The following is a 23,943-nucleotide window of genomic DNA, read 5'->3' as shown; positions in this document are numbered from 1 at the left end:
AACCACAGAACTATCAATACTGCTGCTTGATTTTCTTTCTTGAAGTTGCCACGAAAGAAAATTTCTGCCCCATGAAATAAGTGAAGAACAGTTTGGGGAAGGGAATGAAGGGGATGGAATAGGTCTTCAATTGATTCCAAATTCCTTATAAAAATTGACTATATTTGGTGGGGATGAAAGCATATTTTATTCTCAGACATAAAAGCAGAAAATGCTGGAGAAACTCAGCAGGTGTGGCAGCATCTGTGGAGAGAGAAACGGAGTTAAAATGTCATATCAGACTCAGATGTTAACTCCGTTTCTCTCTCCACAGATGCTGCCAGACCTGCTGGGTTTCTCCAGCATTCTCTGTGTTTGATTCACATTTCCAGCATCCACAGTCCTCTACTCTTTGTATTTTCTCCTAGGGTCCTGATGCCAACTTTAAACATCTTAAACAATTGCCTTTTTGATCTGCATTATTCCAAACACTGCAGTCGCTTGCTAATGCATTAAACTTGTCCCATTCTCCACTCCATACAAGCAGCCCATACCTTTATTCTTCCTGAATCCAGTGAGTTCACGATAGACTAGTCATTGTGAATATCAAATATAACAAGGTGTGGGGATAGAAGAACACAGCCAAGCCTTTTCAGCCTTTTCTGAAGAAGGGTCCAGACCCAAGACGTCAGCCTTTCTGCACCTCTGATGCTGCTTTGGCCTGCTGTGTTCAACCAGCTCTACACCTTGTTATCTCAGATTCTCCAGCATCAGCAGTTCCTACTGTCTACAATTAAGTTACTTTTGTTTGGGATGTTAGTATCGATGGCTGAGTCAGTATTTATTGTCCATTCTAATTGTCCTTGAGAAGATGGCACACCACCTTCTGAAACCATTACAATCTGTCACAGAGATAATGGGAACTGCAGATGCTGGAGATTCCAAGATAATAAAATGTGAGGCTGGATGCCTGCTGTGTTCATCCAGCCTCACATTTTACACTCTGTCACAGTTGTGCTAGGGGGACAATGGGAGCATTGCAGTATTTTGATCTAGCAACAAATGAGGATGGTGTGTGAGTTGGAGAGGAGCTGCCCACATGCCTGCTGACATTGGGACAGTAGCCACAGTTGCAAAAGATGGCGTTGAGAACAACTGGTGAGTTACTGCAGTGCTCTCTGGCTCTCTTACGCATCAGTGAGGAAAGACACTCAACATGGCAGATCTCAATTGCAGGGGAACTTTCAAAGTTTTCTCTCATTTGGAAGGGAATATATTTCCATGGATCTGAAAAAATGTCATGCAGGTATGAATAATTGGAAAATAAAAACCATAAAACCAGGTATTGGAAATCTGGAACTAAACCAGAAATTGCTGGAATGGCTCAGCAGGTCTGATAGCATCTATGAAGAGAAGTCAGAATTAACATTTTTGGTTCAGTGACCCTTCCTCAGAACTGATGGTAGCTAGGAAAAAGTTTTTTAGTCAGGAGCAGAAAAGCCAACTTTTTCTTAGCTATCATCTGAGGAAGGGTCACTGAACCCAAAACATTAACTCTATTTTCTCTTCATAGATGCTGCCAGACCTGCTGAGCCATTCTACCAATTTCTGTTTCTGTATAATTCAAAGTGTATTTAAGCGTACTTCATGCTCTTCCTAGAATTTCCAACTCGAAGCACAAACATTCTTAGGCTAAGAAATAATTTTGTCTTGCAAGCCATGATGAATTTGCATCAGAACTTGCTTTGAGGTCTGAAAAATTCAACTAGAAACATCAACTCTGTCTCTCCATCCTCAGTTGGTGCCAGAAGCTGCATTTTTGCAGCATTTCCAGTTTTTATTTCAAATTTCGAGCTCTGCAGCTTTTGCTTTCATGTAATTTACTGTGTTTGGCCTTTGGCTGCATCCTAGGAATGTTTATGTCAGTAACTTATACATTGGGCCCATCAGTGCCGATTACAAGAGGCAATTCTTTCGACAAAATTGATTCCTCTTGGCATGTTTAATGTCCTGAAATTTGTAAGCAAGCGTCACCTCATTTTCGTAACTGGCATAACATTTTTCTTCCAAAATAAATCTGAGGAAAAGCGATGCTTGAGGCCTATCGAACAGATGAAGCCTGACACAATTTCATTAATATTGCTGCCACCCTGAGCAGCTGCTCGGTACAGAGAATGCTATTTTGTTTGTCTCTGGCTACCTTCCCCCATCCCCCCCACCCCCCAACTCCTTGTATGCCAAGATAAGCTGTCACCAGTCCTGGACACGCTAGAAATATTATGATTGTCAGCAACACGATTCTTCCACGGTGTTTGAGCAGAATGAGAATTTGCTGCTTTTGACCGGCCACACCATTCATCTTTATCAGTGCACCAAGCGTTCACCTCAAGTGTTAACCCTGTCGTGAACTTGTATGTTGTTCACCAGTAGTTTCACTCTATTAGCATCAGAGTCTTTTTGTTTCTCCAAATAATTACTCCTTATAATTGGTTAAATAAATTTGAGGACACCGTTATGTGTAAGGGAATCGCAACTGTTTTATTCACACACATCTGCCACTCCCCTGTGGCATAATGGACCAAAATGAGATGCTGTTGGGGTAACATATTCTTTGATAACATGACTTATTTGGAGAGTTTGGCAGAGGTGTTTGTGCTAGTGGTAAGGATTGCAGTACTGGACAAGCATTGTTTCCACATTGGTGATTTCCAGTTTAGCTGATAACATCACCGCGTCCCGTCTGTTATGGCCACTTGGACATTTTTTTTTCTCTTCCCTTTGCTGCAGGGGACCCTGCAGAAATTTGTGGACGACCTCTTTGAGACCATCTTCAGCACGGCTCACCGAGGGAGCGCGCTGCCTCTTGCCATCAAGTACATGTTTGATTTTCTGGATGAGCAGGCAGACAAGCATCAGATCCATGACCCCCATGTCAGACATACGTGGAAGAGCAACTGGTGAGTACTGAAGGGACTGTGTGTAGGGTGGGCAGGAGAGCTCATGTGTGGACCAAGCCAGCAAGTGTAAATGGATGGAAATTATCAGCAATGGTGGGAAATTTGGAGGCCTCAATTCAGCTTTCAGTGTTAAAATGATGACTTGAAGTGTCCAAAGTTTGTATGACAGTGACAGCATCCGTATTGTGGATATTTTTACTCAACCTGCTCCAATGTGTTATGACACTCCACTGTAGCTGGTGGGAATTGAACCCAGACCTCAGAGGCAGGGACACTACCACTGCGCCTCCTTTCTATCTAGTGAAATTATGCTTTGCACCATGGTGGCCAATTCTGCACTAAACATCAGGTTCAGGAGATCAGCTTTGGCATGGCAGCCTATGCTGCATTTACTGCAAAGGACAACAGGGCTGGGGAGCTGAAAGCCTCTGGTTTCTCTGGGTCCTTCTCTTGCCAATCTACTTGTGTGTTTACAAAGACTGGTGGAGTTACAGATAATGAGGAGGATTGTCAGACGATACAGCAGGTTATAAATCGGTTGGAGGCATGGGCAGAAAACTCCCAGATGGAGTTTAATGTGAGATGATGCAATTTGGAAGGTCAAGTACAGGTGGAAATTATATAGTGAATGGCAGAGCCCTTAGGAGCATTGAATAACAGAGGGATCTGGGTGTGCAGGTCCACAGATCATTGAGGTATCGGTGTGGGTAGATATGTTATTTAAAAAGGCCTTATGGCATGCTTGCCTTCATTGGAAGGGGCATTGAGTATAAGGGTGGATGAGTTATGCTGCATCCTTATAGACTTTTAGTTAGGCCACACTTAGAATATTGTATATAGTTCTGGTCGCCACACTACCAGAAGAATGTAGATGCTTTTGAGGGGGTACAGAAAAGGTTTACCAGCATGTTACCTGGTGTGGGGGATTTTAGCCATGAAGAAAGGTCGGATAGACTGGGTTTGTTTTTAGTGGAACACAGGAGGTTGAGGTGCGATCTGAAGAAGTTTATAAGATTGTGAATGGCATGGATAGAGTGGAAGGTATGAGGCATTTTCCCAGGGTGGAGGGGTCAATTACTGGGGAACACAGGTTCAAGGTGCAAGGGTGGGGGAGTTTAAAAGAGATGTGCGAGGCAGGTTTTTCACACAAAAAGTGGTGAGTGGCTGAAATACAATGCCAGAGGAGGTGGTGGAAGCAGACACAATTGCAGCATTTGAGGAGCATTTGGACAAATTCATGAATAGGAAGGGAATAGAGAGATACAGATCCTGTCAGTGAAGACAGTTTTATTATGGAAGGGGAAAATGTGTCGGTGCAAGCTTGGAGGGCCAAAGGGCCTGTTCCTATACTGTATTGTTCTTTGTCCAGGCTGTTACCCCTAAGAGATCATGACTGTTAGCGACTGCATCCCAGGTGCCCGTGCCCATGCCCATGGCCTTCATGTCTCAGTTGCACATATGTCCTGTTGTAAAGGGGTGGACACCCAAGAGGTTGTAACTGAGCTCCCAGTTAAGGGTGAAGACACTTTTTGGGTGCACAGCCATTTCTGTATGATGACCATGACTGATTCAGTGCCAATGCCACTGACTTAACAGTGAATACATGCTGATGAAATTAACACCGTCCAGCATATGAGCCGATGGCGTTTCATTCATACAGTTCAATGACAGAGAGAGAATTATGAAGCATTGACATAGGAAAAGGGATTGGATAGTTAAATGGTTTGTTTCCATGTTTTGACACTGGAATTCTGGGCAATTTTTTTACTGTGGCAGTAATTGGGAAGTGAGCTGGTTTGTTGAGATTCATGGTGTTTTTCAAGAATGTTACCCCCAGATATGTACAGTTTATTTGAGTTAACTGGTTGAGATTGTGCATTAACAAGAGGTCTCATTGGTTATGCGCAATGACAACTTGCATTGAGACAGCGCCTTTGACATCATTAATAGTCCTAAGGCACTGCAGAGGACTATTGTTCTTCAATAATTGACTCCAGCCAAAGGTTAAGACCTTGGGTGAAACACAGTAATGGTTACAGTGCCAGATAAGAAATCTTAGAGACTAACCAAAACATTCAGACATAATTAATAAATGAATGCTGTGGGGATTATGAGCTCTATGTTCTGTGTAGTTTACCTATTCTGAACTGGGTTAAGATATGAACAAGACTTTGCAGGCCTCACTTGGTTGGAAAAATAAGAAACTCCATTTTTTAAAATCTTTCAAGTGTCTCCAGTGTAATGTGTTGAAATGGCTGATGTGAGTGAGGACAGACTGTAGAATCTTCCTTATTGCTTCATACCCCTCATTGATTAAACTGCTGGAAGATTAAGTACTCATTTAAAAGTAATAAAAAATAAAGCAGATGCTTACTTTCTACAAAGCATAATGTCCTTAATTGTGTGGAAGTTGCTCCATTCATCACACATGAGAGAGGGCAAGATATGCACAACTGCAGTCTGCTGTTCCTGTGACACCAGAATGTGGGCAAGAACATATTTATTTTGAATTAACAGATCCCTTCCATTCCCCCGCACCCCGCCTCACCCTTCAATTCCTCGGTTTAAGGTTCTCCCCCTTTTTCCTGAATGTTTTCCTTGTATGTTGATCGATAGGGCTAATAGCTGTGTATTCCAGAAACAAGAGAAATTGCAATGAAAGTTAAAACTAACAGTCTTCATTAACTATTTACACTCAGAGAGGCTTAAACAGGGCATTGCTAGACCATTCCACACTTGGTTTCCAGTTTCACACGACATGACATAATTGTTGATACTGTCTAGCTATTAACATCCGGTTGATTATTAAACATGAACAGAAATTGCTGGAAAAGCTCCACAGGTCTGGCAACATCTGTTGAGAGAAATCAGAGTTAATGTTTTGGTCTGAGTGACCCTTCCTCAATGTTGATTCTTGCTTGGAGATAGTTCCCATGGTACCATCAGAACCCTGGTACCTCACCCAGGTAGACATTCTGTGTGCAAATGACAGGATTGGTCAGGGAGATACCTGACCACGTGGTGAATCCAGGCCAAGTCCAAAGTGATAATGTAAAAGGTGGTGGGGTGCATTTTTGGAAGGGTTCTTGGAAGCAGAGGGTCATCAATAATAGGAAGGCTGCCAATACTGGGGTATGTAGAGGAGGGAAAACATACAAATGCTGGAGTCAAGTGAACAAAGAACTCGAGATTAGAAGAGGATATCAAGAAATGCATTTAAATACAAGGTTGGGAGTGTTACTTTGGAAGCATGGGAGGGAGGTTGATGCCATCAGTGGGTGCCACTGCATGTCAGGGTGGGCAAGAGGTGATCACTTTGCAAAATCCATGGTATCCCTCAACAGCCCCATCCTAAGATGCATGAAAAACATGGGACTCTATGAGCTAGTAACCTTGGTAAGAATTGGAAAGATGTTTTACTTTTTGGCTGAGCAGAAGCATTCACACTCAGATAATTGGCCTCAACTAAGGATGGGGTGGGGAAGCACCCAGCCACCTTGAGACAACAGGGACCAGGGCTCAGATCTAATCAGAGCCTTTCTGCACTCCCCTGCAACACGCGCGCACATACACGCACATACACATACACACACACACATGCGCACACACACACATCTACACACATCTACACACACACACACGCACACACACACGCACACGCACATATATACAACAATGGTGGTCTGGCATCTTTGGCTGCTTTCTTTAATTCAAAAAGCTCAGGTGCTAAGAGGCGCATCAAGATGAACAAGCCCTGTATCCTTCTTGGCTATATCGAAGGACACAGCTCCTTCAGATTAGCACCTTGTGCTCCTGGAGGGAGAGTGCAACCAGACGAGCTATGGACTAACACAGTTAGGGACTTTTATTTTTCATTTTTGTGAATTCCCCATCCTAGTTGCCATGGAGAAGATGGTGATGAGCTGCTGCCTTGGACTGCACCAGTTCAATCACGTGGCAGCTCATCACCACCACATCCAGGGTAAATGGGGATGGGCAATAAATGTTAGCCAACCTATGATGGTCATGTCTCATGAATTAGTTAAGGAGAAGCTTTGGAGTGGCATGGTGGCACAGTGGTTAGCACTGCTGCTTCACAGCACCAGGGGCCCGGGTTCAATTCCACCCTCAAGCGACTGTCAGTATGGAGTTTATACATTCTCCATGTGTCTGTGTGGGTTTCCTCCAGGTGCTCTGGTTTCCTCCCACAGTCCAAAGGTGTTTAGGTCAGATGGATTGGCCATGCTAAATTGCCTGTAGTGTTCAGGGATGTGTGAATTACGTGGGTTATCGGGGGATGGGTCTGGGTGGAATGTTGTGAGGTTCAGTGTGGACTTGTTGGGCTGAAGAGCCTGTTTCCACACTGTAAGGGTTCTATGACAAGGTACCACATAATGGGCTAGCTAACAACAGTGAAGCCTGTGTGATTAAAAGGGATTAAAGAGCATTTCCAGCAGCTTGCATTTTGACTGCAGGTTTCCAGTGTCAGCAGCATTTCACTTTTGATTAAATGCAGTAGTTGTGTGGATAGAAAATTAGCCAAGGGACAAGAAACAGAAAGTAGTGGTGAATGGTAATCCTGCAGCTTGGAGAGCAGTGCATAGTGGCTCCAGACATGATGTTGGGATCTCTGTTCTCTTCTATATATATGAATAACATGGGTTATTGGAGCATGGAGCATAGTCTCTGTTAGAGCAGAGAAGGGTATGGAGGGTTTCTAACTGAGGTGCAGAAAGATCTAAGGGGCATAGACAGGGCAGATCAGGAGAATCTTTTACCTTTAGTAGAGGGGATCAGTAATCAGGGGACATGGTTTTAAAGAAAGGGGTGGGAAGTTTAAAGGGGATGTGAGACTTTTCAGCTGGGTCTCTGGTTATCACTGCCTAAAAAGGTAATAGAGGTGGAAATCCTCAAGACATTTAGGAATTATTTTTGAATGATTGAAAGGCTCAGTGCTGGGAATTGGAATTAGAAAAGAAAGATGTTTGATGACCTACCATGTGCATGATGGGCTGAAGGGCCTCTTTCCAAGCTGTAAAAATTCTATTGCTCTTCTGTGACATCATTTTTAAAGTTTGCAGATGGCACAAAACTCAGAAACACCGTCTGGACCTTAATGCCAGTCATTGCTGCCAGTAGGTGGTGACAGTGCAACAGGGATGTAGTGGAAAACTGAGACTATAGGTGGGTGAAGGGATAATGGGAATTGAGGAGTTAGAGCTTATGGGAGAGATGGATGCAGGGGTTCAGAGACAAAGACAGGGAACTGATGTTCCCTGGTCCTTCCCCCACCTAAGATTGGTTCCATGGTTGGGCACAAAAGAGCAGATGACAAGGATCACCTCCTCCCCTGGAAAGTCATTGGTAAACTCAATGGGGTTATGCCTTGGAAGGGAGAAAGAATGGCTTTTGACCCCTCAACCAAATTTACATGTAGTGGTTTCAGGGACACAGTTGGTGTCAATGTCCTCATTCATGTCCCAAGCTGGCATTCCATTGCCAGTGACTGGCAATCCTACAGCAACCCCTTCCCAGTCTGACTTGACTGAGAGAGGTTCTCCCACCATTGGGAAACTGTGGCAGGATGTCACCCACAATCAAATGGGCCGAGCAGCCATTGGTTCCCGTGGTAATGAGTTGCCTTCGATACAGCCCATAGAGTGTAACAGTAAGGGAGTTATGCTAAACCTCAAAATCAATTTTGTTTAGGTCACACCTGGATCCTGTGACCACAAATAAAAGAACTGTGAATGTATAAATCAACAACTTTAACGCTTGAGGTCTCCCAAGTCTTAACCCCAAGCCCCATACAACAGACTTTGTGGACTTCACAAACTTCAAAGTTTCCCCTCCCCCTACCTTTTGGGTTTCCCCATCCGAAAATCAGCCCAGCTCGTCCCCGCCTCTCTAACCTGTCCTTCCTCCCATCTATCCCCTCCTCCCACCTCAAGCCCCACCCCCATTTCCTATCTAATAACCTCATCCCACCCCCTTGACCTGTTCATCCTCCCTGGGCTGACCTACCCCCTCCCGAACTCCCCACCTACACTCACCAGGCTCCACCCCGCCTCTTTGACCTGTCTGTCTCCTCTCCACCTATCTTCTCCTCTATCCATCTTCTATCCGCCTCCCCCTGCCCCTCCCACATTTTTGATGCAGGGTCTAGCCCCGAAACATCAGCTTTCCTGCTCCTCAGATGCTGCTTGGCCTGCTGTGTTCATCCAGTTCTACACCTTGTTATCTCAGATTCTCCAGCATCTGCAGTTCCTACTATCTCTCCCCCATACAGCAGGCCTTGTTATCACTTGGTATGCTATTATACAAAATCCATTGTCCGCCACCAATGGTGTCTATTAACAGCTATTCACCCTACTAGCCAGATCGTTATCCACTCTTTTGTCTGTCCAACTGCACTTCTCTCTCTTTAGGCTCTATCCCCACCTATTATTTACTCCTTACCACCTCATCCTATCTTATCTTCTGCACATAAACCAATATTTACCTAGCTGCCATCAGTTCTGAAGAAGAGTCATTCAACCCGAAACGATAACTCTGCTTTCTTTCCACAGATGCTGTCAGACCTGCTGAACTTTTCTTGAAATTCCTGTAATCAAAGATGGAAATCACAGTTTAGGATGGGAATGGGGTCAAGGGAGGCAGGGTCTTTGTGACATATTTGCTTCAGCAGCAACTGAAGTGAGAAAACAGGAGATTGAGAGGGAGGTAAAGGATACAGGGAATGTTTGTAAGGAGCTGGAACCATTGGTAAGCAGCTCATTGAGAGTATGTTTAATTACAGTTTCCCAAATAATTGATAAGAGCCAAGATTCATCTCTGAGCTAATTTCATCTGACCGTGTAGAAATCATTTCATCAGTTCAAGTGTACCCACTGTTTATTACAGAGCTGCTGTGCAGTCAGGTCCTGATTAATAATGCAGTCAAAATTGTACGAATGCCCACTAGGGTGAACCCTAGGAAGCCCTGGATATAACATGCTAACATGTGGCGTCACAGCTAAAATCGAAGGATGTTGCCTGTTGGAAAGATTAAATCATGAAAACCAAGAAAGTCAATTGGTTTGAATCAGCTGCAGCTGCTTGCTACATGCCTGAGAATTTATTTTTGAAATCTTATTCATTCATAGGGTTTGTGTATCACTGACAAGGACAGTATTTCTTGCCCATCCCTAATTGCCCTAAGTGGCTTTCTCAACCATTTCAGTTTAGAATCAACCACATTCCTATCAGTCTTGAGTCGCATATAGGCCAGACCAGGTGCATATGGCAAAACTCCTTGAATGATAATTTTGTTTCGGTAAGGGTGACATTAAATTCCACCAATTTTCATGGTGATGGGATTTGAACCCAATGGTATTAGACATTACTACTCCAGTACTGTCTCTCCTGTGCTAAAGGAACAGATAGCCGTTGTCGTGGAAAGAGAGTGGGCCAGCGTTTGGAAAGGGTGAGATCTGACAGGTGAAGACCTTCTTTGTTGAAACTTACCCTGCGCATTCTGCTATAAAGCTGAACCTCAGTTGTCAACTCCGGTTGTACATATTCCTGGATATTTCACGCCATGACCTCTTGCCGTGAATTACCCCAACCCCTTGCCTTCCTATTGGCCACTCAAAGTGCCCAATTTCATGGTGCACCACCTTCCTACACAAATGGCAAAACAAATTGAACCTTCATTACCTGATTAAATTACTCTCGACTCTCCATCAAACTGCACGTTCTCTATCATGAACTGAAACCTACAAAGAATTTTTTTGTTTTGTTACTCTGGTTGTTGTCTCTTGGGCTGAAGGCAGCAGAGTTTTAGAGATTGGTTCTTGATTCCTGGGGACTGCGGCACAATTCTAAGAGATTCGGTGAATACAATGGTAGCTGGTGGAATAATTGGCCATATTTAGCCCTGTCTTCCTTTCCTCCTTACAGCTTGCCACTGAGGTTCTGGGTGAATGTGATCAAGAATCCTCAGTTTGTCTTTGACATTCACAAGAGCAGCATCACGGATGCCTGCCTCTCGGTGGTGGCCCAGACCTTCATGGATTCCTGCTCAACGTCCGAGCACAGATTGGGCAAAGACTCACCATCCAACAAGCTGCTCTACGCCAAGGACATTCCCAACTATAAAAGCTGGGTGGAAAGGTTAGTGCTGAGCATTGAAATCAGTGTTGCCGACTCTTTTTGCCTATTTGCCTGGAAGATCCAGTACAGGACCCTCCTGCCTGTTATCAATGCACCGCCCCCCTCCTACATTCATACCATTGATTGCCTGACATGCCCATCCTAGGTGATGCACCACTTTCGCCCAATGGGCAAACAGATAGACACATTAATATCCAATTGGATCAGTGTTGGCTATCAGCCAAACACATACCATGTCCAAGAGATAGTAGGAGCTGCTGAAGCTGGAGTCTGAGTTCATCTGGAGGCTGTGTGCATCCAGTTCTACACCTTGTTATCAGGTACAGTGTCCAAAATCTTTTAAAACCAACAGACAAAGTATTGAGAGATAGTAAGAACTGCTGATACTGGAGTCAGAATTGACACAGTGTAGAGCTGGCCAGGCAGCATCAGAGGAGCAGGAAAACTGACGTTTCAGGTCGGGACCCTTCTTCAGAAATGGTATTGAATTTTATTTTGTGTATACCTTTTTGTTAGTGCCCCAACAGTTTTTATCCCCCAGTTCTTTTTTTTTAATCATTGCAGCAGCATGCAGGAGATTAATCTTTATTTTATGAAAGCTTGAGGAATCTAGAGAGTAAGCAATCGCACCTGGATCACTGATGAATGCGTGGGCAATAGGGATGGAGCAATGGAGAGATGGAATCAAGTAATTCTTCAGTCAGTGCCAATAAGGTGGAGACAAGTTTCAATTAAGTTGAACTGTTATGAATTGCCAGTCACTGATGCTCCAGCTCTGATGAGTTGTCTGCCTGCCTGTCAATCCAACCAAGAATTCCTGACAGAGGTGTGCAGATGGCTTTTGCCTGATTCAACACTTGTGACGCTCTTACTGTCAGTATTGATAGTGACATGTTGATTTAAAAAAATAATGCGAGCTAAGGAGGGAGAGAGACCATTAGCAATCTCTCAAGAGAATAATTCCTTTATTACTTCATAATAGCACCTTAGAGTCCCCTCAAGCAATAAGTTGTTATAGACAATTAGATTTCTCTGTATTTCAACCAAATTAAAGTAAATTGTAAAATTATTCGAAGTGGCATTTTTATAGAAGGGAGTATTCAATATTGTTGAGTATTTATACAGAAACATTTGACCTGCACGGAGTTGTTTATACTGTGTCCAGGTCTCCGCCCACTCTGCTTCATTGAGCTTGATCTCCGTACACTTATAACATCTTTTTTTCCTTTCGTTTTTAGGTAGTATCTTTTCTATATACCTTAAATATGGGCTATGGAAGCAAGTTACAGATTCTTGTTATTCAATGAGCCAGCAAATGTCACCTTAATCCCCTGTTGGACTTATTAGTAACTATCTCATATCTCTAGCCTTTTAGTGGAACTGCCATAAGTGGAAGAGCCTTCCGTATGTTTTATTTATTAGCATTCTGCTAGTTCGTCACCGAATCTTCCACAGCGTTACAGTTCAACAAACAAGCTGTTCTGGCTTTTCTACATTTCTGAAAAATTTACGGAGGAGCGTTTCTTCAATTATGTATACCAGTCGCTCAGCCTATAGGTTAGCAGAAAAATATATATCGCAATGATATTTTTCACAGGAAATAGGCAAACATTTTGCTTTTCTTCCTAATTAGAGGACCTCCAATGAAATCATGCAAATGTGTGAATCCTAGAGGTTGCAATTCTGATTCACATCGAAGTATAAACATTGCAGAAGGAAAGTATTCATGCCATTGCACACTTGAAGTTTGGTCTGTTGTGAATCTCTGAGATGAGGAGAGATTTCCCTGTTTTCCATCCAGAGTTATCACTTTCCTCACCATCCTACACCATACTCCCACTAGGTTTAGCGTTTTTCACTCATTCATGGGAATGTGGGCATCACTGGCAAGACCAGCGTTTATTGCCCATCCCAAATAGCCCGGAGTAGGATGGTGAGCTGCCTTCTTGCACCACTGCAGTCCATCTACTCAAGGTACACCCACAGTTATGTGAGGGAGGGAATTCCCCAAGACTTTGACTCGGTGGCAATGAAGGACCGTGATATGTTTCCACATGAGTATGGTGCGTGGCTTGCTGGAAAGCTTACAACTGGTTTGTATTGTGTCTGCTGCCCTTGCCCTTGTAGGTTGTAGTGGCCACAGTGTTAGAAGCCACTGGTGAAGCAACTTTGGTGAGATGCTGCCACGCATCTTGTAACTGGTATACACTGTCGCTATGTCAACAGCTTGAATGGTTAAATTGGTGGATAGAGTGCTGGCCAAACCTCGTCCTATATTGTGTTAAACTTCTTGAGTGTTCTTGGAGATCCAGCAAACTGCAAGTACTCCATCAAACTCCTTACTTGTAGATACAAGGCAGGCCTTGGAAAGTCAGGCAGTGAGAATCCCCAGAATTCCCAATCTTTGACTTACCTGTGTCACCATAGGTTTATACGGTTAGTTCAGTTTCTGGCCAATGGTAACTCCGAGGATATTGATTGTGTGGGATTCATCAATGATCATGCCATTGACTGTCAAAGGGGGAAAGTTAGATTCTCAATTGTCGGAGATTTGTATTATTTCACATTTGTATGATGTTGATTGGGACTTGCCATATATCAGCCCAAGCCTGAATGTTATCAAGTTCGTGGCGCATATAGACATGAAACTGCTTCAGTATTTGATGAGTTGTGAATGGCATTGATTACTGTGCAGTCATCAGCAAAACATTCCCACTGCTGATAACAAAGTGTGGAGCTGGATGAACACAGCAGGCCAAGCAGCATCTCAGGAGCACAAAAGCTGACATTGCCCGAAACGTCAGCTTTTGTGCTCCTGAGATGCTGCTTGGCCTGCTGTGTTCATCCAGCTCCACACTTTGTTATCTTGGATTCTCCAGCATCTGCAGTTCCCATTATCTCTGATACAATTCCCACTGCTGACTTTAGTATGGGAAAACATTTAATGAAGCAAATGGTCAAAATTTTCTGATGGATAAAAACAATAAATTAATGCTTCATTTGCGTATTACGTGGATGAAAAATGTCCAGTGGTACTATTTCAAAGAAAAGTCTTGGAATGCTGGCCAATAACTATCGCTTGGCCACGAAAGAACAGGTTATCTGGTTATTTTTCTCATTGCTGTTTATGGAAGCTTCCTGTGTACACTGGGCTGCTGCATTCCCCCACATTATAACAGTGACCATATTTGAAGAAGGACTTCATTTGCTATGTGGTGCTTAAGGGCACTATGTGACTATGCACAAGGATTCTTTGAGTCTGTGTTCAAGTTCCTGGTGTGGCACTTCACCTTCCAGTTCAACGACAACATTGAAATCCGTTGGACCACAGCTGACTCCAAATGACAGTTGTATGACAGACCAGATTGATAGAATCAAACATGACACTCCCTTTCCCAGCAGTGCCCTGTGGGCCTATACCTGGCTTAGAAAAATAACAAGACAGGGAGAGGCACACAGAAATAAAGGAGGACCTGAGGTTTGTTTTATTTGTTGATGGGATATGGGCATCGCTGGCAAGAAAAGCATTTGGTGCCCATCTGTAATTACCCTTGAACTGGGTAGCTTGATGGGCCATTTTAGAAGGCAGTTAGGAAGCATCCACCTCTGGGGTCTGGAGTCACATGTTGGCCAGATCATGTAACTTTTGGTTTCAGATTTTAGTTAAAATCCAATTTTGCCGTCTGTTGTGGTGGGATTTGAGCCCATGTTTCCAAAACATTAATAGATTTCCAGTGTGGTGACATTATTACTACGTCACCCTCTTAAAAGCACTTTTCACAGCCACCGAACTCAAAGAACTTTCTAACCAATGAAGTACAGTTGCTGATTAATATAGGAAATGAAGCAACCTGTTTGCATACTGCAAGCTCCCATGAATGAAAATGTACAGTGACGACCTGGTAATCTGATTTTGCAAATCTTTTTCCTATTCATTTGTGGATGTGGGCATCGCTGGCTGGCCAGCATTTTTTGCCCATCCCTAATTGCCCTTGAGAAGGTGGGGGTGAGCTGCCTTTTTGGACCGCTGCAGTCCTCCTGTTGTGTGTTGACCCACAATGTTATCCGGGAGGGAATTCCAGGATTTTGACCCAGCGACTGTAAAGGAATGGTGATATATTTCCAGGCCAGGATTGTGAGTGATTTGGAAAGGAACTTGGAGGTGGTGGTGTTCCCATATATCTACTGCCCTCGTCCTTCTAGATGAAAGTGGTTATGGGATTGGAAGGTATTGTCTGAGGACCTTGTGGGTAGTACACACTGCTGCTACTGAGCACCAGCGGTATTGTTAAGGGACAAAATTGTCCAGGACACAGGACATAACTTGCTTGCTTTTCTTCATTGCTCCTGAGATGTTGCTTGGCCTGCTGTGTTCATTCAGCTTCACACTTTATTATCTTGGATTCTCCAGCATCTGCAGTTCCCATTATCACTGCTTTACTTCATTATAGTGCCACAGGATGTTTTATGCTCATCTAAGAGAGTAGAGGGGATGTTATTTTATCATTGAACCCCACACAGTTCATCTCAAACAGTGTAGCACTTCCTCGGAACTGCATTAGATTGTCAGCCTGGAATTTTGCATTTCAACTCTGGACTGTGACTTGAAGCCATGAACTTCTGGCTCAGAGTTGAGGGTGCTATCACCGAAGTCATGGCTGTCCCTAAATAATGGAGTAAATAAAAGGCAAAAATAAGTTAAAAACAAAACAAAAGCCTCTTAAATCCAATAATGAATATTTGTCCCAGTAGACAAGAATTGGACATGTGTATAGTAATGTGTTAAAAGCTCGGCACCAGTAGAATGGATCCCATTGACAATGATTAATGCCCCTGCTGTATTTCATGTCCTTTGATTAATTCCAATGCAGACTCTGAAGGGGGAAAGCAGTGCCAAGTGTGAAAATCAAATTGGAGAGCTTCCCTCATTGTGAACCCAATAAGAAAGCCAAAAAAATGAGAATTGTGTTGCTTTGATCTTAACCCTTAATGTACTTGCCACAAATTAACTCATCTAGTAGCTAGCTGGTGAGCTGATTTCAATGGTTTTTAAATGTTTCTGTGTGGACAACATTAAGTAAGTATTGTCACATTTCTGAGGAATCTCTATAATGTTGACCTGGTCTAGGTGTCTCCAATTAAGTATCCCCAATGCTGGCATACTACTGGGGGTTATCTGCTAAAGTTGACACTCTATAATGGATTACCTGAAAGCAATAACACATTCCTAAGGAGTACCTGCAACTATGGAATGCCTTCCCAGGAATTATCCAAATATGTGGTCTCACTCCCAAAGACCCCTGGTAAATGTTACCAGACCCTGAGGATATTTGCAAACATTGGCAGTCTCTGTATAATAAACTCCATTGCCTCTCTCAGTGGGGCTGCCAATAACAGTACAGATTTTTACAGAGATTTTGAAATTTCAAAACAAGTTATAAATGTTCATTTTTCGGCCTACAGTTTGGTGAGCAGTTGCACAGCACAGCCATGATGTTGTTACCCTACCCACAGCTATATCATTTAAAAGAGAGGCATTATGATTGGGGGAGTAAAAAAAATGGGAGAGCTCAATGTTTTACATTCTATTTGGATGCGATGTTGCCCCTTCTCCACTTTTAACTGTCAGGTAGGGTTTGCGAAGAAACATAACTTGACTGGGTTGTTTATTTGTCTGTCTTCTGTACAGGTACTATGCAGACATCGGAAAAATGCCTGCTATCAGTGACCAGGACATGAATGCGTATCTTGCAGAGCAATCCCGTATGCACATGACTGAATTCAATGCGATGAGTGCCCTCAGTGAAATCTACTGCTACGTTAGCAAATACAGCGAGGAGGTAATTGTTCTGTTGACTGAGATGCCAGAGATAGCAGGTACCAAACACTGGCATCGTCTGTCTTGTTTGTTACAACATCAGAAATGGGACTTGGCCTTCAGGACAGCTCAGACATTGAATTAGGCCACAGCTGATTTGCAACTCCATTCCATTTCCTGACCTTTGTACTTCACCACCTTTATAACTTTATCTGAAGGAAACCTGCCCCAGTCTTGGCAGTCCCAATTCTTCCCCTGTAATTCATACCCTTTTCGGGAAGAAAGTTCCAAATATTAATGATAAAGCATTTCCTGATTTCCTTTCTGAATGATTGGATCTAATTTTTATCCTGTTGTGCTTGATTTCCTCATTGAAGGAAATGGTTCATCAACACGTGCCCTACAATACCCTTTACTAGGTTACCCCACTCAGTCTCCTATACTCAAAGGAATATCTGCCAAGTTTATGCTACCTGCTTTCATAATTTAACCCTTGAAGGCCCAGTGTCATTTTGTCTTATTTTTCTATAACTCAAGACAATATGCAAGTGTTGCAAATTGAATAGGACACATCTAGAATTTGAGAACCTAATTGAACATAAGAGTGAGCAGGAGGATTATGAGATCTGTTCCATTGAGTTTGCTCCACCAATTAATAAGATCATGGCCATTTGGCCCATCGAACCTGCTCCACTTAGCAACATGATCATGGAAGATATGATGGACCATGGTCATGCTGCCCTCTTCCTGTCTGCTCCTTTACGCATGCCTCCCTGAGAACAAACTGGCACACATTGTGCAAAACATTTCCTCCAGAGATTCATATGGTGGATCCTTCTATATGGCTTCATTCATACAATCCCTACAGTGTGGAAAGAGGCCATTTGAGCCATCGGGCCTGCACACACCCTTCGAAGAGCATCCAACTCAGATCCACGCCCGCATGTACACCATCCCCATAACCCTGCACTTACCATGACTAACCCACTTAGCATGCACATCCCTGCACACTACAAGATAATTTAGCATGGCCAATCCACCTAACCTACAGATCTTTGGACTGTGGGAGGAAACTGGAGCACCTCGATTGAAACCCACAGAGACAGAGGGAGAATGTGGGATTGAACCTGGGTCCCTGGAGCTGTGAGATAGCGGTGCTAACCATCAAGTCACTGTGTCACCCCCATCTTTCAAGAGAAGATTGTGAACATGCAAAAACATAGGCCTGCTTTATTATCCCACCTCTACTGGGGTGGAAGGTGTTGGGGTTGGGGAGAAGAGAGGTTGCGAACAGTGTTGAGATAATTACATTTACTTGCTGTTGCACTGTTACTGTTCTTGATCTCCCGGACCGCACTAGATATTCGTCTGGAGTTGGGGAGGAAATTCCCAAAGTTTCCTGAATTATCCAATTCACTCCGCAGTTCTTCCCATTTTCACTGCCTTGTAACGTTACAAAAGTTAGGGAAGAGTAGTGTAGTCTAATGGATACAACAGCATTGATAGACCTGTTAAGGCTTTTATCATAGTTGGGTCTTTTATTGCAGTTGGGTTCATGTGCCCAGAACAGAGTTGCAGGGTGGCACAGGTTTGAAAGGAGCCAGAGGGGAGCACTGACTGTGGCGATCTTAACAAGAAGTTTGAGATGAAGCAACACTCACTAGACTAATCATTAGCTTTTGTATATGGAAGAAACTGTATTGGAAATGCATTTACCATCTAACTATGGCAAATTACATAGTACAGCCAGCACAGAATAGACTATTTAGCCCTGTGTTCCTGTGCTGTTATGTTCTTGGTTCTGAAATGGGTGGTTAGATCAATCTCCCACAATCTGTGCTGCCTCGCACCCTACCAATGGCTATATCCCACACTTTTAATCAGATGTGCCTTAAAGCATTTAGTAATGGCCAACTTGGAACTACTCCCCCACAAACAAGCCAGAGTGTAACATGCTCGCCACCGAGATCAGCTAACTCAATACAGTGCACTATAAACCAGGCGCAGGGACAGAAATCACAGGGCCCAGTTGTTGGGCCCATATGTACTCACCTGCCCAGGGCCCTGTTACTGATATATCCCCATTGAATATGTAGGAATTTTATGCTTTTGTAAAACATTGTTGAACTCAATACTAACATTCCTCTTTCTGTGCCCACATCCACAGGTAGTTAATGCACTAGAATGTGAAGATCAGTCTAGGAGACAGCGATTAGCATACAAACTTGAACAGGTGATTGCCCTCATGTCCATAGAAAGCTGAGTGGCACAACCAAGGGACGCTGGGTAAAAGAAGCCAAGCTGTGCCTGACTAAAGATGGTCGCCTTTCAAGTGCAAGTTATGATTGGTTACAAAGTCACCGTGATCATCTATCTTTTACCATTATCTCTATCTGTTCATCTTCTCTTCTCTCTTGTACTCTCTCTCTCTCTCTCTCTCTCTCACCAAGAATATTATTGGATATATCAAAAGGTCAGTGAAAGGTTGAAACTACGCAAATCACCTCATGATTTTTTTAAGAAGTAAAGCAGACAACACTCATATAGAAAACAAAATTGGCGAGGGACTAAGACACACAGTGGTTTTCTCAGCCATCATCTGCAGAGGAACTTGACAGTCTTCATTCTTGCTGTTGAAGTCCAAGGAACCAGGAAAGACAGAAAATCTTCACATTTTGTGGGAGATTGCCAGCAATTTCCTTTGGTCCAGATTGATATCCATATGGCTTCAGCCAAGCATTTGCCTTGCAGTATTTTGCTGGGGTAGTTTGGGGGAGGGGATGTGGTGGGGTGGGAAGATCTTTGATCGAAATATGATCCATAAGACAATAGTATAGTTTCTTATTCAGTTGACTTCATGGTGAGAGGTGGCAGGGCCTATGAGAAATAAAAATGTATGCATGAGTATTGCAATTTATCTGGTGTAAGACTGCAGGGGAGGGGAAATAAATTCTCTAAAAATGGTGGAGGGCTGATCTCAACAAGGGGGTTGGGGTTGAACTTATTCCAGATCTGTATAGGGGCAATGGTGCAGGGAGAGGAACAATCACACACAAACAAATAAAGGTACTATAAATCCGAACCCTTGTACTCGGCATTGAGGAAAAAACTTGGAGGTGATCATGTGCAACCAATTCCAACAAATGGACGCATTCAATTTTCACCGGATTCTGGCGGCATTCCAGAACTCTGGGCCTAATGGAGAATGAGAAAAGGACTTTTGGTTTGGAAACAATGGATTTTCCCAGCCAGCAAAGACCAAAGGATTTCAGTGCTGTTCAAAAATAAGTGCCACTGTGGAATAAAAAAAGAACAATTTATTTATAGACGTCTACCTAATGTGTGAGGCTCCATGAGAAAAAAGTATGAAACAAAAACCACATATGACAAGCTGGCTTCAAACGAACATTCCTCTTTATTTGCACAGGAAGACTCACAGATTGACAAACTGTGAATTTTATTTATAGCAGAACAAGATGAAAAAGAAATTATAAAAGCGCCGACATGATTTGCACGTGTTAGATGTAGGAGGAGCCAGAAACTCAAGGAGGGGTGGTGGGGGTAGGGGAGAGAGTCAAAGTCAGGTCTTGAGTCATCCATTGGTTGGTACTGAAATACTCTAACACAGGAGCCTCAACCTCTCCCTCCCACAAGGATGTGTATCAGATGGACATGAATATCATATTATTGTGACATCTGAAGCTGCCACCGAATCTTTCAGCTCCGATAAAGATTTAAAGGGAATAAAATAAAAAGAAGCTTTTTCTTTTGCCTTGAACTGTGCCAGACTTGTGATGTGAATGTGATTGGTCAGCCTTGGCAATAACCCGGGCTGCCTGGCTACTAGTTTTCTTTTCAATAATTTTTGTTTTTTATTTAAAACAAGAAACGCATGTAATATGATTTTGCGGCAACAGAGAACAGCAATGCCATGATTGTGAATGTGTCAGTTTTGAATTTTTAAAAAGTTTCCTTTTTGCTCGAGAATAGCGTGCCCAACCTGAATGGGTTGTATTGCAAACATCTCTCCATTAAAATCGGCAACATCAGAATAGAAGATTTGTAACAACCTACCCTTAGAAATCAGTGTTAGGAAACATCAAGACAAAGCGACATAGGTTTTTATCCTAATTAATGACTGTCATTAAATATACTACTTAAACAAAGAAATCAAATGACTTGATAAAGACAAGCTTCAGAACTTTGTTATATCAATTGTATACCTGTGTATGTAAATATGATGCACTCCTATTTTGCAGTTCAGAACAAAAGTTTACTATTTGTAATATAGAATAAAGTTTATTAAAAAAATGTGTTTATAACCTCCTACTGTTTCATAGACACCCCATGGCATTACCCATATTCAGCCAGTTACATTGAGTCTGCAATGCAACATCCATAGTCAGGGAGACTGATTAGACGTGACTTAATGAGTCACATTTTGTTCAGTCAGATTTTCACAGTGCTATCTTTGGATCTAGCATGATAGATCATTTAAAGAACAAAACGTGTAGAAAAACCAAGGGTAAGAAAATAAAAGGCATGACCCCAGAGTTGAACTGAAACACTTGTATAAACTTTAAAAAAACCACAAACGTAGGCAGTAATGACTAAGGAGATACACTAAACAAGTAAAAATCATTCAGTACCATTTACATGGTATATATGATTTGATGTTAATGATTTAACATGAAGTTAATTTGAGTTCACAGACAAACTGCGTTTGATTAGCCTGTGGACTGTACATTAAGTGGTCAGTGCAGTTAAGCAGATTTCATCCAGATGTTCATGATACCGTGGATCACAAAATTTCGTTAAAACCTTGTATGTTTTACAAGGGGTTCTAATTCTTCACTTTCAGAGGTATTGACTTGAAATGCCCTCAGCCTCAGTCTCAGACAATGTCAATGACTGCTCATTTCCAGTAGCTGAACCTCTTCTCCTGAGACTGAGTTCTTCAGAACTTGGAAGGCTACTCCCAAGCATTTAATTATGGGGACAATTTCAGCTTTTGTCAAACAGCTAGCTTTGCTGAGCTGGCACTGTATCTCTTTAAACTCCAACCTTTTTCAGCGAAATGAAGTAAGTAGTGTTGTAGTATTCCTTCACCCCATTCTCAGCTTCACTGAACAATCAGTGCAGCATAGTGACATCTCCTGCACTAGCTGCCTGTAATCTGATAACAGATTCTAGTGCTTCTTAGCCACTCTTATTCAGGCCTCTCTCAGTTTCAAATTGCAACTAATGTCTCCCAGCAAGTGATAAATTTGATCCAGAGAAATTGTTAAAATTCCTTCACTCATCTCTGTGGTGACCTTCCCTCCTGTGGGCCATCTTTGACCTGATGTTTGAGGCTTATTGAATGTTTTAAACTAACTTAGCTGTAACACCTTCTGGACTGCTATTACTGCATACTTGTCAGCTACTACATCTTTAGCTAAGTAAGCCATGTCGTTTTTATAGCTCCAGTTTTTCTACTCTAATTCATGAAAGAAACATGGGTGTCCCTCGAAACTGCTATTTGTTTTAGGCATTAATTTAATTAATTTAAATTAGCTTACCTCCCCAACTGTTTTCCTTTCAAAGCAATATAACCCCAACCTTTTAAGTGTTCCAGAGTTAGAAGTGTTTTAATCCCATTTATCCCAACTTTTGCAGATAAATTTAAGTTCCTAAAACTAAAAGAAGGACAATACAACACCTGAACCATGAACTACATTTTCACAACCAGAATATGCTGGGAGATTATGTGATGCTCATAGCAAGTCGGCTCAATAGTGGAGGGTTTACAACCATCAGGTATTTCCCTTTGGTTTCCAACTTGTCTGAGCTGATTTTCTGGTGCCATCTCTGTCTCTGCTCCACTGGTCGAACCTTTCCATTCTTCTACTTTCCTCCACGTAATTCCCCCCATTCACTCCCCATCTCAGTGTTTTCCTTAAATCCTTTCAGCACAGGGTGATGTGAGTTGATGTATTGAATAAAGGAGCCAGCTGAGGTTACAAGCTGCTTTTAGGGTGGAGTTTACAGGATAGGTGTGACCTTTAGGGTTACTTTTCATTTCCCGTATAATACATTCATGCTTTGCCTACCCTTTTCCTGTCAATGATTTTCTAACTTTCCAATTTCCCCAAAACCTGTTCCCTTTCCTACTATCTGCCTGTCCAACTCACAAACAAAGCTTTTCACTGTACTAGATACATGTGACTACAGTAAATCAAAGCAAATGAAATCAAACCTACCAGGCCCTCACTATGAATGCTACCCCTGCCTTCCATCTCGTTGGACTGTCACTTACTTGACCCTTATCTTTCCATCTACACCCATTTAGAGATCCAAATTGAGTTGGTGAGACAATGAAATCACAGCTGTTTCTCAAAGGCTGCATTTTGTGCCAGCCATGATCACACCACCATTAAATTATCTAAGGTCATGATGCCCCATAGCAAGCATGGAAACCCAGCAACTCTGGCTGAGGGCTGGGGTTGGGCAAGTAGGAAGGGGGTTTATTTGCAGGCCTCCTGGACTCAATTGAGACACAAACCAAAATTCAGAATCCACTCACTTCAACCCTCCTACATCTTGCCTCCTGACTCCAGCACCCTCTTTGCTCACCCCCCAAAACCCTCCACCTCTCTCTTCATTCCCAGACTTACCCGAACTCCTCAGTGTGGTGAGACTGATGTGGTGTCCTTCTCAAATAACAAGGTGTAGAGCCTGATGAACACAGTAGGCCTGATGTTTCAGAATTCTGATGAAGGGTCTAGGCCCGAAACATCAGATTTCCTGCTCCGAAGATGCTGCTTGGCCTGCTGTATTCATCTAGCTCTACACCTTGTTATCTTGGATTCTCCAGCATCTGTAGTTCCTATTATCTCTGATGTCCATCTCGCTCCAGTTGTTAGAGCTGCTAGCCATTCAGATTGCCAGATCTTATGCAGAACATCCCCCAGGAAAGAAGGTGGAAAATATTGCCTTAAATCAACTACTGTTACTCCCAGCAGGGCAGCTTTCAGTCCTGTGGATGGAGCTCTT

The 23,943-nt window shown here is 42.9% G+C and overlaps 1 protein-coding gene across 7 annotated transcripts in view; it reads left to right on the top strand.

The window, feature by feature from the left end:
* The window catches only part of plxna4 (plexin A4), a 658,721-nt gene extending 637,552 nt beyond the window's left edge, over positions 1-21,169 (top strand). For all 7 annotated transcript variants that reach the window (XM_059654487.1, XM_059654491.1, XM_059654488.1 and 4 more), the window contains exons 29-32: positions 2,767-2,936; positions 10,878-11,090; positions 16,780-16,930; positions 19,076-21,169. In XM_059654487.1, coding sequence (XP_059510470.1) covers positions 2,767-2,936; positions 10,878-11,090; positions 16,780-16,930; positions 19,076-19,171 — 630 coding nt within the window. In that variant the 3' untranslated portion in view covers positions 19,172-21,169. The remainder of the gene's footprint in view (positions 1-2,766; positions 2,937-10,877; positions 11,091-16,779; positions 16,931-19,075) is intronic.
* The last annotated feature ends 2,774 nt before the right edge of the window (positions 21,170-23,943 follow it).

This window comes from Stegostoma tigrinum, chromosome 25 (assembly GCF_030684315.1).
Source record: "Stegostoma tigrinum isolate sSteTig4 chromosome 25, sSteTig4.hap1, whole genome shotgun sequence".
NCBI classification, from domain to species: Eukaryota; Metazoa; Chordata; class Chondrichthyes; order Orectolobiformes; family Stegostomatidae; genus Stegostoma; species Stegostoma tigrinum.
This window is presented reverse-complemented; position numbering and strand designations above follow the sequence as displayed.